This window comes from Danio rerio, chromosome 21 (genome assembly GCF_052040795.2).
Source record: "Danio rerio strain M-AB ecotype USA chromosome 21, GRCz13ab, whole genome shotgun sequence".
In the NCBI taxonomy this organism is placed as follows: Eukaryota; Metazoa; Chordata; class Actinopteri; order Cypriniformes; family Danionidae; genus Danio; species Danio rerio.
Genome location: NC_141041.1, coordinates 50,900,001 through 50,917,657, shown reverse-complemented (window position 1 = coordinate 50,917,657; position 17,657 = coordinate 50,900,001). Strand labels below are relative to the sequence as shown.

The window sequence follows — 17,657 nt, the reverse complement described above, 5'->3', positions numbered from 1 at the left end:
TTTTGGATCTATTTTAAATGTATTTTTATTTATTCTTATTTTATTTATTTTTATTTTCATATAATTTTTTTGTTTTAAATATACATTAGTTATATTTACTAATATTTATATTCTTTTATATTTTTTATTGTTTTTTATTTTTATATTTATTTTATTTGTTTTAAATATTGCATATATTTACTAATATTTATATATTTTTATAATTTTTTTATTGTTTTTATTTATTTCTATTAGTTTATTTTAATTTGATTTTAGATATTTTAATTATTTTTTACATTTTATTTTTAATTTATTTTCATAAATTAGGTACTTTAGTAAAAACTGATTCACTTTCAGACAAATCTAATATTGGTTAATTGGATATAGCACTATATACTGGATTAGCTACTTCAATTTAATTTAGTTTTATTGCACATGGATTTTATTTATTTAACATCGAACTGTCCAACATTTCAGGAGAAAAACAAGATTAAATAACTAAAATATGACAATCTTCAAAGTTGATTTTTTGGCTGATATTAATAACTTCTATATGACACAATAGAGCGTAGTTACGTAATCAACCTAACAGGTAAAGCCAGTTCTGTTGCTATGTGCGGATTATAAACTTTGCTGCTGCAGAAAAACATCGGCTCATTGTGTTTGCAAGCATTTGATGTTTTTTTTCTGAGGAAAATTTAAATTATTCAAAAGACCTGCAGAACATTTCCTCCATATATCCAATAAACCCTGTTTCAGTATTGGCTGATAATTGTTGACACAGGGCACGTCTAAATAAATACAGCTGCTCTAATTAATGCTGCTTACATTGACCTTAATGCAGTTTTCTAGAAACTGATCAATATGAAAAGGAACGTTTTGTGCTAATGAGATCCAATGACACTATATCAAACTTTGCCTGCATAATCTAATTTACATAGTTTGTTTAAAGACGAATTTTTAAAAAGAGGAAAAGTCAACGGCAACAAAAAAGGAAAGATTTAGTTGCAATTTTGTTGGTTGTAATTTATTTTTGCAATATTTTGCTTGATTTTAATTGTATTATCTTTCAATTTATTAATATGTTTATTAATATTAATAATATTATTTTAATAAATATATCTGTTTAATAAATCTCTTTTGTTCAAATGCACCAAATATATCGCCTATATTCTCTGAGAAACAGATAAAAATATTCATTTTCCAAAATGGGGTGTACTCAATTATGCTAAGCACTTATGACGGAAAATCGAGCACTTGGCAACCCCAAAGCGCGGTGGCTGTACTGCGCATGCGGCTCGGTGACGTCAGCAGAAGATGGCTGCGGTGCGACAGACGCCACTGGAGGACTCAACGATGGTGAAAGTTTTAGTTTTAGTGTCAATGCTGGTGTTTTCCGTGAGCTGCGCTTCACTTCCAATCGCAGGTTAGTGGAGGATTTACCGCTCAACACCTGTAGTGTGTGTTCCCGAGGCCTGTGCTGTTGATGTACTCAAAAACAGCTTTCACTTTCTGTGACAAAGAGAAACTGAATAAACCCCGCGCTCGTCAAAATGTCTCTTTCATCAGAAGTTTGTGCAGTAAAATATGACATGTTTTTAATGAAGTGATATATTTACATATGGTAAAATTAGCCATGAATTAGCTTCTTTGACTCCAATAGCGGAAGTCTTTGCTTTTCGTGACGTGGACACTTCCGGGAGTGACAATGTCAACAATGATCAGACCAGGAAGACATTGAGGTGAAGTTGGCTTTATATTCACACATTCGTTCATTTAACGGTCTCTATATTGTTTACCACCCTAATTTGAATATTCGGTCAGAATTAGCATGCAAGTATGACTTTAAAACAACATTAGCACTATCTAAATGACTGTAAACATGGTTTTACTTTGATAATCATCGACTGCTAATATGATTTCCCTATTTAGAATTGGGAAAGAATACTTTTCTCAAATCATATTATTAAGGAGAATGTCTGAATATCCAAAACCAACTTTACCTCTATAAGAATGACTTCAAAACAACATCAGCACTATCACATTGACTGAATTGATTGAACTTTGATAGTCATTGGCTGCAAATATGATTTCACTATTTAGAGTTTGTAAAGAACACTTTAATGACATTACATTAAGAAGGTGAAAGTCTGAATGTGTGAATATTAAAGCAAGTCTGCCCATGTATTTCAGTGTTTCATGACTCTTGCATTGCTTGTCTTCATGCATAGATGGTGAACCCCCAGCCACTGTGGACAGTAAAGAGGTGAAAGCTCCAGATACACAGAACAGCAGTGATCTGAGTAGCCCGATCGACAGTACTTTGAGTCAGTCGGCAGAGGTGTTGGGTGATGATTCAGCTCCTGCTGTTGAGGGTAAAAACAGCAACAAATCAGTAGATGTTCCCACTGCTCCAATTGCTAATAAAGATACAGAACCACAAGATAATGATCCGAAGAAGCAGAAAAACAACACAGAGAATCTCAAAAGCGACACGGGGAAACAAAAAAATGATTTAAAGCTGGAAACTGACCCCAAGCAGCCGAAAACCGACCTCAATCAGCTGGAAACCGAGCCCAAGCAGCTGGAAACCGAGCTCAAGCAGCCAGAAACCGAGCCCAAGCAGTTGGAAACCGAGTCCAAGCAGCCGAAAACCGAGCCCAAGCAGTCGGAAACCGAGCCCAAGCAGTCGGAAACTGAGCCCAAGCAGTCGGAAACTGAGCCCAAGCAGTCGGAAACCGAGCCCAAGCAGTCGGAAACCGAGCCCAAGCAGTCGGAAACTGAGCCCAAGCAGTCGGAAACCGAGCCCAAGCAGTCGGAAACCGAGCCCAAGCAGTCGGAAACCGAGCCCAAGCAGTCGGAAACCGAGCCCAAGCAGTCGGAAACCGAGCCCAAGCAGTCGGAAACCGAGCCCAAGCAGTCGGATACCGAGCCCAAGCAGTCGGAAACCGAGCCCAAGCAGTCGGAAACCGAGCCCAAGCAGTCGGAAACCGAGCCCAAGCAGTCGGAAACCGAGCCCAAGCAGTCGGAAACCGAGCCCAAGCAGTCGGAAACCGAGCCCAAGCAGTCGGAAACCGAGCCCAAGCAGTCGGAAACCGAGCCCAAGCAGTCGGAAACCGAGCCCAAGCAACAGTTGGAAACCGAGCCCAAGCAACAGTTGGAAACCGAGTCCAAGCAGCCGGTAACCGAGAACAAGCAGCTGGAAACCGAGAACAAGCAGCAGAATAATGACCCTGTGCAGAAGGGTGACGACTCTGTGCAGCCAAAAAATGACCACAAGCAGCAGGATAATGACCCAGAGCACCTGAAACCCTCCCCTGCAGCACCGCAGCCACAGAACTTTACAGAGTACATCGCTGAAAGCACGTTTTTAGGACCAGATCTGGGCTTTGGTGATGACACAGGCAACGACGAAGATGATGATGGCGACGATGATGATGATGAAGTTGTTGATGAGAATGATGTAAGCAATGATGTTGAAGTTAAGGGTGGAAGCTCGTGGGATGACATCAGCTCTCCTGAGGATAGCCAAGGAAAAAAAAATTACCCTCAGGGTTACAAAACTCCTCCTGAGAGCTCAGAGATAAACATCTACAGCACCCAGGATGAAGACTCGCACTTCTTCTTCCATCTGGTTATCATCGCCTTCCTGGTGGCCATCATCTACATTACCTACCACAACAAGAGAAAGGTACGCTTCTCCTGACCAATGCATATCCAGAAATGGTTTTGTCCATGCTTAATTTAAGGTATAATTCTTACTAATAACCCTTTAAAGGGCTCCTATTTGGCAGAAGTTTACAGGACATGCGACATGAACATTCAAAGATGCCTTTTCAAGAAATCTGTGTTTTTAAAACTAATGAAGACAAGCAGAATCCAATGATTTATTTGACAAAATATTTGAAATGTTTCTTAAAATAAAATTCCTTGTGTTCAATGGGGAAAAAGTACATTTAATCCAGACATTTAAAAAGAAGATATTTTAGAGAATCACAATACCGTGAAACTGCGATGATTTTAGCCAAGGTTATCATACCATCAGTATATTATACCAGTCCATGCCTAAATGAATGCAACAACAAATGCAATAATGAATGCAATAGTGAATGTAACAATCAATACAACAATGTATGCAATAATGAATACAACAACGAATGAAATAACGAATGCAACAACGAATGCAATAATGAATGCAACAACGAATGCAATAATAAACGCAATAACGAATGCAACAACGAATGCAATAATAAATGCAATAATGAATGTAATAACGAATGCGATAATAAACGCAATAATGAATGCAATAACGAATGCAACAACGAATGCAATAATAAACGCAATAATGAATGCAATAACGAATGCAACAACGAATGCAATAATGAATGCAACAACGAATGCAATAATAAACGCAATAATGAATGCAATAATAAACGCAATAACGAACGCAATAATAAACGCAATAATGAATGCAATAATAAACGCAATAATGAATGCAATAACGAATGCAACATTGAATGCAATAATGAATGCAACAACGAATGCAATAATAAATGCAATAATGAATGTAATAACGAATGCGATAATAAACGCAATAATGAATGCAATAACGAATGCAACAACGAATGCAATAATAAACACAATAATGAATGCAATAACGAATGCAACAACGAATGCAATAATGAATGCAACAACGAATGCAATAATAAACGCAATAATGAATGCAATAATAAACGCAATAACGAACGCAATAATAAACGCAATAATGAATGCAATAATAAACGCAATAATGAATGCAATAATAAACGCAATAATGAATGCAATAACGAATGCAACATTGAATGCAATAATGAATGCAACAACGAATGCAATAATAAACGCAATAACGAATGCAATAATAAACGCAATAATGAATGCAATAACGAATGCAACATTGAATGCAATAATGAATGCAACAACGAATGCAATAATAAACGCAATAACGAATGCGATAATAAACGCAATAATTAATGCAATAACGAATGCAACAACGAATGCAATAATAAACGCAATAATGAACGCAATAATGAACGCAATAATGAATGCAACAATGAATGCAATAATGAATGCAACAACGAATGCAATAATAAACACAATAATGAATGCAATAATAAAAACAATAATGAATGCAATAATAAACGCAATAATGAATGCAATAACGAATGCAACAACAAATGCAATAATAAACACAATAATGAATGCAATAATAAACGCAATAATGAATGCATCAGCGAATTAAATAATGAATGCAACAATGAATGCAATAATAAACGCAATAATGAATGCAACAACGAATGCAATAATAAACGCAATAATGAATGCAATAATAAACGCAATAATGAATGCAATAATAAACGCAATAACGAATGCAATAATAAACGCAATAATGAATGCAATAATAAACGCAATAATGAATGCAATAACGAATGCAACATTGAATGCAATAATGAATGCAACAACGAATGCAATAATAAACGCAAAAATGAATGCAATAATAAACGCAATAATGAATGCAATAACGAATGCAACATTGAATGCAATAATGAATGCAACAACGAATGCAATAATAAACGCAATAACGAATGCGATAATAAACGCAATAATTAATGCAATAACGAATGCAACAACGAATGCAATAATAAACGCAATAATGAACGCAATAATGAACGCAATAATGAATGCAACAATGAATGCAATAATGAATGCAACAACGAATGCAATAATAAACACAATAATGAATGCAATAATAAAAACAATAATGAATGCAATAATAAACGCAATAATGAATGCAATAACGAATGCAACAACAAATGCAATAATAAACACAATAATGAATGCAATAATAAACGCAATAATGAATGCATCAGCGAATTAAATAATGAATGCAACAATGAATGCAATAATAAACGCAATAATGAATGCAACAACGAATGCAATAATAAACGCAATAATGAATGCAACAGCGAATGAAATAATGAATGCAACAATGAATGCAATAATAAACGCAATAATGAATGCAACAACGAATGCAATAATGAATGCAACAACAAATGCAATATTAAACGCAATAATTAATGGAATAATAAACGCAATAATGAATGCAATAATAAACACAATGAATGCAACAACGAATGCAATAATAAACGCAACAATAAATGCAACAATGAATGCAACAATGTATGAAATAGTGAACACAACAATGAATGCAACAATGATTGCAACAATAAATGCAATAATAAACGCAACAATGAATGAAATGGTGAACGCAACAATGAATGCAACAATGATCGCAACAATGAATGCTACAATGATAGCAACAGTGAACACAACAGTGAATGAATGGTGAACACAACAGTGAATTCAAAAATGAATGCAACAATAATTGCAATAATGATTGCTACAGTGAATGCAACAGTGAACGCAACAATAAATTAAATAGTGAACACAACTGTGAATGCAACAATGAGCGCAACAATAATTGCAATAATGAAAGTAATAATAAACGCAACAATCAATACAACCATGAATGCAATGATGAATGCTTCTCCTCTTGTTGTCTTCTTTAGCTTATGTTGTTGGCCCAGAGCCGGCGCTGGAGGGATGGGTTCTGCTCACGGGGTGTGGAGTATCACCGGCTCGACCAGAACGTCCACGAGGCCATGCCTTCGCTCAAGATGACCAACGACTACATCTTCTGAGCTGCACACCGTGTCTTATTTAATCAGGGGAGAATGTGAGGTAACACTTTACCTGAACGGGTGTTCATAAGACTACCATTAAAGGTTTATAATCACGACACGACTCGTGGATATGGAGAAGAGGTTATGACAATTGTTATTCATTCAGTTATGTCATTTTCAAGGCAAATATGATGTTGATTGAGATGTCTTTATGGCAACCTGACATATCAAAATACATCATGACAACTTGACATAAACATTCATAATGATCTGTTTTTATCAAGACAACATCGTTAACATCGTCATGAGGCCATTATAATTGTCTTATGCATATTTTCCTGACCACTTTTCCCAGTGGAACAAATTTAATTTGTCAAGAAAATTTCCCTGTAAAAGTGTTAATATGCCGGAGAATTATTTTATTAAAGCATCATTAATATTTAATGACATCTAATGATATTTTCTTTATTTCGTTGCACTGTAGGTGGGGTCAAGTAAAAATGTTAATGATGCTGTTGTAAAATTCATGACATAACTATAATGACCTCATGGCCATCATGTTTATGACAGATTTATAACAAGTTGTCATGGCAGTCAAGTTGTCATAACAAAGACATCTCAAACCATGTCATCTCTGCATTTAAAATGACAACTAAGCTAGTGAGGCTTAATAGCAGCATGAAATTCATGATGCGTCATGTCGTGATTATAAAGGTGTCATGACTGTGTTATGAACGCCTCCTTCAAGTGAAGTGTGATCGATTGTGCTCGAGTCTGAGCAGAACTGCATTTTTACGACTTTGAAGAAAAGCAAATGAAGAAAGGTTTGTTCTGTAAATATTTAATTATAAACCTGGTGTCTGTCACAAATTTACTCATGATTTATTTGGTTTGTGTGTGGACGCTCTCCTCCTATGAGCCCATGTGTGTGTATATATGTACAGCTGAAGTCTAATCTCTAATAACTGATTTCATTTCTCTTCTCCATGATGACAGTAAATAATATTAGACTAGATATTCTTCAAGACACTAGTGTTCAGCTTAAAGTGACATGTAAAGGCTTCACTAGGGTAATTAGGGTAAAGTTAGGGTAATTGGGCAAGTCATTGTATAACAGTGGTTTGTTCTGGAGACAATCCAACACTAATATTGCTGAAGGGGCCAATAATATTGACCTTAAAATGGCTTTAAAACAATTAAGAACTGCTTTTATTCTAGCCGAAATAAAACAAATAAGATATTATAGGAAATACAAAAAAAAAAATCCCGAATCTGTTTAACATCATTTGGGAAATATTTGGACAAGAAAGAAAAAAAAAATCACACTCATTTTGACTTTGATTGTATGTCTGTATGTGTCTCTGTCTGTCTGTCTCTGTGTTTGTGTCTGTCTGTGTGTGTGTGTGAGCTTCAGGCTGATCCCCTTCACATTTGCGTTATGACTTCAGTGAAGTTGTTTTATCTGTTATACACACACAGTGTCTGGAGGAGCGGGATCTGCCGTGCCAAAAACTCTGTGGAAAAACAGCTGCTGTGTCCAAAATCGCCCTCATACACTCATTCACTACCCCCTACAGTAGTCCACTAATATAGTATGCACTTGAAGGAGTGAATGAAATGAGTGCATTGGAACACTGCTGAGTGCACTGAAGGGATGCCATTAGGGTTAAAATCTAATTCATCTGAGTTATTTATTAACTAGCAAAACCCAAACTTTAAACTTCTCAATCAGACACTCTGATAGTTATTAAACACTCAGTGAGCTGCTTATTAGTAATGAAACAGACTTTCATTCATTTTCTTGTCGACTTAGTCCCTTTATTAATCCGGGGTCGCCACAGTGGAATGAACCGCCAACTTATCCAGCAAGTTTTTACGCAGCGGATGCCCTTCCAGCCGCAACCCATCTCTAGAAAAGACTTTAATTCAATAATAATATATTTTGAACCATACACTTGGCAGCATGGTGGCTTAGTGGGTAGCACAATCGCCTCACAGCAAGAAAGTTTCTGGTTCGAGCCTCGGCTGGGTCAGTTGGTGTTTCAGTGTGGAGTTTGCATGTTCTCCCCGTGTTGAAGTGGGTTTCCTCCGGTCGCTCAGATTTCCCCCACAGTCCAAACACATGCGCTATAGGGGAACTGATGAAGTAAATTGGCCTTAGTGTATGGGTGTTTCCCGTTGTTTGGTTGCAGCTAGAAGGGCATGTGCTGCATAAAACATATGCTGGAGAAGTTGGTGGTTCATTCCGCTGTGGCGACCACAGATTGATAAAGAAACTAAGCTGAAAAGGAAACGAATGGATGATTGAAACTTTACACTGATAGGATTGTGCTTTAGACGCCATCTAGTAGTCAGGAAATTCATTCAGCGCACGAACTCGTATGTTGAGTGTTTATGGCGTGTGCACATGTTATTGCAGTGCATTGTGGGATTGATTGAGAGCATTTCATAATGTTCACTATGATTTCTGACTCCTCTAAAAATGGCTGCTCCCTCAAGTAGTGCACTATTAAGGGTGTAGGGCAGGGGTCACCGATCTCGTTCCCTGCAGGGTTTAGCTCCAACTTACCTCAACACACCTGCCTGGATGTTTCAAGTCTACCTTGATTAGCTCATTCAGGTGTGTTTGATTAGGGTTGGAGCTAAAATCTGCAGGACACCGGCCCTCCAGGAACAAGTAGGGTGATTTGGGACACAGCCAGCATCTCTTCTTGTTTTCTCTTTTAGCTGCTTTGTGTGAGAACAGGACTGTGTCCTGAATCTGTGTGTGTCAGCTACACAACCGGGGAACACTTTATAGTAAGGGTGTATTAGTTACTGTGTTTACTAACATGAGCATAAGCCAGTGGGAGGCTGTTTAAATGTTACGTATAGCATTATGTTATTTAGATTGGAAACGACACAAATCCTCCGTTTGCAGTGTAATAATGATGACCACCGAATAACTCAGTCATTACAGTATTCATCTCTGTTGATCTGTCATTGTTCATGTTAACTCACTAATGCATTAACTAATGTTAACAAGCACAACTTTCATTAATGCTTTAGTAAATGTGGAACAACTGTAAGAATATCCCAGCAGTTTCTGTATTTTGTGATTCATGTTGTTGTGTTTTGTTTATTTATTCATATCTGATCTGCATTATGGGATTTTGATCTTCCTTCCAACAACTTTTAACCTTGAAAAGCTCTAAAAAGTGACCGTCTGCTCCTGTGTAATAGTGTCAGTGCTGTATTGTCGGGGTTAGTGTTGTATATTACGCTACAGCACAGATGCTCAAAGTAGTGCGCGCGGGCCAAAGCTGACGAAACGAGTGACGGAGAGCGTTGAGGTGAATGCCTTCAACAGTGATTCTCATTTCTAGCTTGACGTAACCTTGTCAGCCTTTATTGCTGAGCTACAAAAAAGCAAACTGAAAGTAAATGCAGACGAATCCCAGATTTTAAAATGACTAATACTAATAAGACTAGGAGACATCAGCCTCAAGTCAAAGCAAACTCTAGTGTAACTCCATTCTTTTATAAATTAGATGGTCACACTTTACAATAAGATTCATCAGTTAATGTTATTTAATGCATTTACTAACATGAACAAACAATGAACAATACATTTACTACAGTATTTGTTCATGCTAGTTAATGAAAATACAGTAGTTCATTGTTAGTTCATGTTAACTCATGGTGCATTAACTAATGTTAACAAGCTTGAACTTGGATGTTAATAATGCATTAGTAAATGCTGTACATGTGTTGTTCATGATTAGTTCATGTTAGTAAATGCATTAACTAATGAACCTTATTGTATTCCATTTAGATTTTGTGGTAACACTATAAAAGCTGCACACTATGAACTATTTACTAAGCATTAGTATCTCGTGAATTCATTATCTGCTTATCTGTAAACTCAAACTTGCCTCTATACACCTGCAAGGATGTTTCTGGAAAGCTTAGTAAGAGCTTGATTATAGACCAGGTGTGTCTGATTGGGGTAGGAACTAAACTTTGCAGGACACCGGCCCTCCAGGACTGAGTTTGGACACCCCTGATGTAGACAGTGTATGATTAATGACCGCTGCGCTATTGTTCATTGATTATCAGTTCAGGAACAATAATTAATGGAATCTTATTGTAAAGTGAGAACTGATATCGTAAATGAGCCTCGTTATCTCTGATTTACGTGACGATCATTAGTGTCTGTGCATGAACGCCACATATTTAGTCCTGCTGTGATTGTTCAATAAAGTGGAGGGTCTGACATTGTGACTTTCAGTGCTTTATTAACCCTCTACTGCACGGCGTAACCATATGGTAACATGATACTCATGTTCATTTCCCTGACACTGTTTCTTTAAGACTAACATATTATTTTTTTGTTGGAAAGAGAAGACCTTAGAGTAGCCAATGATGTGCTTTGGTCAAGTCACATGACATCCAGTGTTTTTCTGTAGCACGATTTCTGACAGACTGGCGTTTTTTGTGAGTAGTTGCTAAATGCAAGTGTAAACGACAATAAAAACAAAGGATCAATTTATTTTAGATCCACAAAAAAACTCTGAAACATCACCTCCAGTAAGTTATGATGACATATTCTCAACTTAAATTATTTAAAATCAAACCAGTTTTTTGCAAATCGGTCAAATGTGTGTGTTACCAAATGGCAACACTGTGCAATAGTGGAACATGCAATATTGCAACGGGTTAGCTAGCTAGCAAGGTCAGCTGTGAACTTTTAAGTTGTAACAATAACAACATGAATGCTAGTTATAAAATGTTGATTAGTCACGTGTTAATGACATTTGCATTATGGATAAAAGCTAGTTAATGGGGTTTGCCATAGGCAAAGTCCATTCTTACTATTGTGGTTTATTATTCTTCTTCTTCCTTCTTCTTCTTCTTCTTCCGTACACTTTTTCGGCGCGTAACTAGTCCCGCAGCTTTCGTCCCAGACCCTTGAAAGTGGGCTCAAATCGTGCGGCTTTATCGGGAATGGTGTGCTATGACTTTTATAAGGGGTGGGTGGTTTTGGGGCCCCGCAGGGGCCCCAAAACCACCCCCCAAAACGCATTGACTCAACATTACGCCCAACTTTGACGACTCACAGCGCCGCGTGTGATTTTCATAGAAATATGGGATTCACAGCATCTGTAGAGGGTTGCAGCCTAAGTGAGAACATACCTCGCAAGGGGGTAAAAGTTGCACCCCTGGGGCTCTAGGACGTCCCAAAGTGCTCCCATTGACTTACATTGGCCCCATTGACTCCCATTCATTTTTCTAGAACAGCACTAACGCCCCCGCGAAATGGGACGACCTTTAAAGCGTTATAGCGCCAAGTGTGAAATTCGTAGAAATATGGGATTCGCAACATCTGTAGGGGGTTGCAGCCTGTATGAGAACATACCCCAAAAAGGGGTATAAGTTGTACCCCTGGGGTGCTAGGACGTCCCAAAGGGGTCCCCATTGACTTTACATGGCCCATTGACTCCCATTCATTTCTTGACTCACATGTCAATCACATTACATAGCAGTGTCATACAGACTTGAGGGTTGTCTTACTTGGCTGAGGCAACCAATCAGCATCTCAATATGATTTTGAAGCTCACAAGCCACGCCCCCCCAAACCATTTAAAGACCCTTAATAACTGCCCCATTGACTTAACATGGGGTGGGATGTCCCATTGCACATCCCATTGACTTCCATTATAAAGGTCACACATCTATAACATTACATAGGAGTGTCATAGAGACATGGGGGTGGGCTCATTTGACTCAGGCAACCAATCAGCATCACTATATGATAATGAAGCTCACAAGCCACGCCCCCAAATTGATCCCATAGACTTCTATTATAATTGGGCTAGATGCATATCTTTGCATTGCAGTGTCATATAGGCTTAGGGGTTGGCTCATTGGACCCAGACAACCAATGAGCATCTCAATATGGTAATGAAGCTCACAAGCCACGCCCCCAAACTGGTCCCATAGACTGCCATTATAACTGGCCTACATGCATATCTTTGCTTAGCAGTGTCCTATTGACTTGGGGGATGGCTCATCTGACTCAGACAACCAATGAGCATCTCGATATGATAATGAAGCTCACAAGCCACGCCCCCAAACTGGTCCCATAGACTGCCATTATAACTGGCCTACATGCATATCTTTACATAGCAGTGTCATAGAGACATGGGGGTTGGTTCATTTGACTTAGACAGCCAACCACATTCAAGTTCACTCTGTAACCTCGCCCATAGCAACAAAACAGAGTACCCTAGCAACCATTCATCAACAGCTATATCTCAGCATCGGAACATCGTAGAGACTTGGGGATTGGCTCGTTTGACTCATGCTAGCAAACGGAACTTCCTATATGCTACACATGCTAGCAGTGACTAGCTACATGCTAATATTGACTAGCCATGTACTGTAACTTGCTAGAAACGCTTACTAAGTATAATTATTTCATCAGGCATGTATGTGAGGCTTGCCTAGTAACCATCCAGGGTACCCTAGCAACTGCCTAGCAACCACCCAAATTACCCTAGCAACCGCCTAGCAACCACCTAGCAACCGCCTAGTAACGCCTTAGTAAGGGCCTAGCGACCACTCAGGACACCCTAGCAACCGCCTAGCAACGCCTTAGCAACCACTTAGAATACCCTAGCAACCACCTAGCAACACCTTAGCAACCACCTAGCAACCACTTAGGACACCTTAGCAACCGCCTAGCAACACCTTAGCAACCACCTAGCAACCACTCAGGGCACCCTAGCACTGTTGCTAGCATGATGCTAGCAACTCGATTAGCATGTTGCTAGCATCATGCTAACACGATTAGCATAACGCTAGCTACATGCTAATCATGTTAGCATGATGCTAGCAACTCGATTAGCATGTTGTTAGCATGATGCTAACACGATTAGCATCATGCTAGCTACATGCTAATCATAATAGCATGATGCTAGCAAGTCGATTAGCATGTTGCTAGCATGATGCTAACACGATTAGCATCATGCTAGCTACATGCTAATTATGTTAGCATGATGCTAGCAACTCGATTAGCATGTTGTTAGCATGATGCTAATATGATTAGCATCATGCTAGCTACATGCTAATCATATTAGCATGATGCTAGCAAGTCGATTAGCATGTTGCTAGCATGATGCTAACACGATTAGCATCATGCTAGCTACATGCTAATCATGTTAGCATCATGCTAGCAACTCGATTAGCATGTTGCTAGCATGATGCTAACACTATTAGTATCATGCTAGCTACATGCTAATCATATTAACATGTTGCTAGAACCTCGATTAGCATGTTGTTGCTTTTTGGCCAGTACGGTCATGCATTTTACCCCATCGATTTGCCACGCAAACCCCATTCACATTTCCTTTAGGAAATGTACAATTCTAGTTTTAATTGCAATACTACTTTTGAATATATATGAATACAGGGATCAGTGTATTAGCGAGCACCACCATGTTCTATGGTAATTTATAGAAGAAAAGGACAGAGCTGGCTCTTCCTGCAGATAAAAGTGAGGGTGAGATGAAAGATGCAGACTAGACATTTGATAGAGTCAGTTCTGGTAAGTTAGCTCAGATGCAGATACAAAAGGCGTAGTATAGTATGTTGTATAATATATATAAACGTTGTTAGCTAGTAGCTACATTATTCTGATACATCTGGATATACCAGACTTGTTATTTATTTGTTGTAATATTTACTGGAGAAAATATTAATATTTTCTCTATGCATATATGATAATACAATATTATGATTGTTTTCAATAATTTTCAGCAAAAAAAGAATAGAATAAATGAAAGCTGTAGGAATATGAGCTGTGGTAAAGTGTGTATAAGGGGTCATTTATAAGTTCTGTGTTAAAGCTCAATGCTGCAACACCAATTAAATTATTTCAAACTAAAAAATGATCAATTATAAGGAAAGTTTTAATTTTTAAATTTCTCAGGTAGATCCACTGTTGGACGTTGTTGCCATAGCAACATTTCATAAAGTACCTTAAAATGTTTTTTTGTCCAATTTTTTTTAACAGCACTTCAAGTTAAGCCATTTTAAGAAAAGTAAAACAGTCAAATGTTTTTTTTTACAGGTTTATCATAATGCGTGTACAGATGCCCTAATAAAATAAAAACACTTCAGTAAAAGTCTTCCAATTTCTTTTTTTATTTGAGAAATCACACATGCACTTGGTTTTTAATGTAGTTAATTGTTAAAAGTACTCACTGGTAAATGTTTATATTAAATTTCAGAATGTTGTCACTCATAATTCATGATTAAGTGTGCAACAAACCAACAAAGTGTGCTGGAAAATGCAAATGTAGAATATAAGCATGGAAAAAAAGTCAAATCAATATTTATTATGTGCTGCATCAGCCATAATATATGCTCATTAACTTGCATTACTTTAAAGTTGTTTCATTTTTAAATAAAAACCCTCACCATTCAGATCAGCTTGCAAATTCAGTGAATCATTTACTTAAGACAACGGATCATTTGAGTCCGTGAGAGATGCTGCCCTGTATATCCATAACAGCTGAGCGATGCTTCCTGTATGTGCTAATCCAGGGGTGTCAAACTCAATTCCTGGAGGGCTGAAGCCCTGAACAGTTTAGTTCCAACCCTGCTCCAACACACTTACCTGTAGGTTTCAAACAAGCCTGAAGGAATCAATTAGTTTGATCAGGTGTGTTTAATTATGGTTGGAACTCAACTGTGCAGAGCTGCGGCCCTTTTGGAACTGAGTTTGACACCTGTGCTCTAATCATTGATCTTGTGCAGGTATTTTACTTTATTTATGTCCTTGGACGTGACACAGTGGCACAGTGGGTAGCATGATTGGAATCCATATAAAGAAATCCATATAAAAAGAAAACAAAACTAATTAGTTTACAAATGAGTTCTGTGTAATAGAATGAAATGATGCAGGGGAAAAGAACAGATGAAGAAAGGGAGGTGTAGTTGGGCAGTGAAAGCCCAGACAGCAGCTGAAATCTCTCAGTAGTTCTTCAGTAAGCCTCTGCTCTTCCTCAGTGTAAATGAAGACCAGCTCCATCAGTCCAACATCTACATCAGCAGGAGGATGAAGATCAAACCATTTCAGCAAGACCATGATCCAAAACACAGCCAAGGAGACTCTCAGATGCTTTCAGAGAAAGAAAATCAAGCTGTAGAATGGCCCAGCCAATCACCTGATCTAAACTTAATAGAGGATACAGAATGAAGCTCAGATTTGATAGACGAGACCCACAGAAGCACCAAGATTTACACACTCTGTTGAAGTCTGTGAGAAACTCACCCCTGAGCAGTGCATGAGGCTTCATTAAACACGTTTCAGTAGTTCAGCTCTTTCTCCTTCTGTTATTCCAGTGTTATCTCACACACTACTAATTATTCAGATTTATTTTGTTGTTTTATGTTTGTTTTGTTTTACCAAAATCTGCTTCAATTCCATGTCAGCATCTCCTTCAGAAATATTATTCCCAGGAAAAACACATGACGTGTTCAATGCTTCCCCCCGCTGTATGTGTGAGCAGCCACCGGAGGGCAGAAGAGTCCAGGGAGAAACAGGTAAACCTGCACTCAGCCCACCTCAGCAGCATTTACTCTTTACCTTCAGCAGGGTTATGTGCAATCATAAACTTTATTAATCTGTAAGTGTCTTATTTGCTAGTTGGCATTAGAAGTTATATCACTAAAACAGCAGCTTACAATAGCTAATTCTCATTATTAACTACTGGCTTACTGCCTGCTTATTATGGCTGCTTATTAGCACTTATAAAACACATAATCTAGATCCATAGTCTACTACTTAAATAACTATTAATAAGCAGCTAATTAGGAGTTTACTGAGGTAAAAATGATAGTTAATGGTTTATTCTACTCAAGCAAGTTTAATAAACCAGAAATATATTTATTTTCAAATTATGCCCTGGGGGCAACACAGTGGCTATGTGGTTAGCACTGTGTTCTCACAGCAAGAAGGTCTCTGGTTTGAGTCTCGGCTGGGTCAGTTGGTGTTTCTGTGTGGAGTTTGCATGTTCTCCTTGTGCTCCGGTTTCCCACACAGTCCAAACACATGAACTGAATTGGCTGGAGTGTGTGAGTGTGTGTGTGAATGAGTATGTATGAGTGTTTCCCACCTGGAAGGGCATCTGCTGTGTAAAACATATGCTGGAATAGTTGGTGGTTCATTCCGCTGTGGTGACCTCTGATGAATAAAGGGACTAGCTGAAGAAAAATGAATGAATTAATGAAATGAAGCCGTTTTTCAAAGGTTCTTTATATATATAAAACTTAAATCTGCATGTACTGCAAACAAATCTCTCTCTCTCTCTCTCTCTCTCTCTCTCTCTCTCTCTCTCTCTCTCTATATATATATATCGTTATTGACATATTCTTATTAAAGGATAACTTTTTACATTATGGGATGTTTTTTTTTATAAGTTTTTTATACTTTAAGACTTTTTATGTAAAATCATGCTACACACATACTGTTGGCTATATAAAATGCAAAAAAAAATTAAGCTCAATATCTCAAAATCATTCAGAATGCAGATTAAATCTTATAATTCCAATGTGATTATATATATATATTGCTGTGCTGTGGTTTGCAGATTTCACCACTGGAGGGCTACTCTAAGCTTCTCCTCATTCTCTAGATGTACTTTACATTAGAAACAGGTAAACAGTTATTTTAATAAATGCAAATTAAATCCTGAAGCATCACATTTGACGAGTTCACTATAGGTTAATTAAAAAAAAAAAGCTGCTCATCAAACTCGCACTAATGTTGATTTAAATGTACTTTTCTGCAGCATAGGTGAAGATTATAAATCATTCCTTCATTAATTTTCTTTTCGTCCCTTTATTAATCCGGGGTCGCCACAGTGGAATGAACCGCCAACTTATTCAGCATATGTTTTACACAGCAGATAC

The 17,657-nt window shown here is 37.7% G+C and overlaps 2 protein-coding genes and 1 long non-coding RNA gene across 14 annotated transcripts in view; 2 read left to right on the top strand and 1 right to left on the bottom strand.

Annotated features, from left to right (window-relative positions):
• ddx46 (DEAD (Asp-Glu-Ala-Asp) box polypeptide 46) overlaps positions 1-17,657 on the bottom strand; it is an 800,847-nt gene that overhangs the window by 641,648 nt on the left and 141,542 nt on the right. The window lies entirely within an intron of this gene.
• si:ch73-269m14.2 lies at positions 1,289-10,955 on the top strand. Of its 11 annotated transcripts, none has more exons than XR_015519410.1 (5): positions 1,289-1,405; positions 2,211-2,583; positions 2,690-3,066; positions 3,131-3,670; positions 6,585-7,931. XR_015519410.1 is itself a non-coding variant. In NM_001442471.1 (3 exons), exons 1-3 carry the CDS (start codon positions 1,297-1,299, stop codon positions 6,714-6,716), a joined length of 1,701 nt encoding a protein of 566 aa, NP_001429400.1. In that variant the 5' UTR covers positions 1,289-1,296; the 3' UTR covers positions 6,717-10,955. The 11 variants fall into 11 exon arrangements, 1 of the variants encoding a protein (NP_001429400.1); XR_015519408.2 differs by having other exon boundaries at positions 2,669-3,066; XR_015519406.1 differs by having other exon boundaries at positions 2,669-3,087.
• LOC147832045 (uncharacterized) lies at positions 11,497-15,577 on the top strand. 2 transcript variants are annotated; one of them, XR_015520901.1, is made up of 2 exons: positions 11,497-13,505; positions 13,565-15,577. It is a non-coding gene; the product is annotated as an uncharacterized LOC147832045 (long non-coding RNA). The 2 variants fall into 2 exon arrangements; XR_015520902.1 differs by having other exon boundaries at positions 11,735-13,505; positions 13,576-14,866.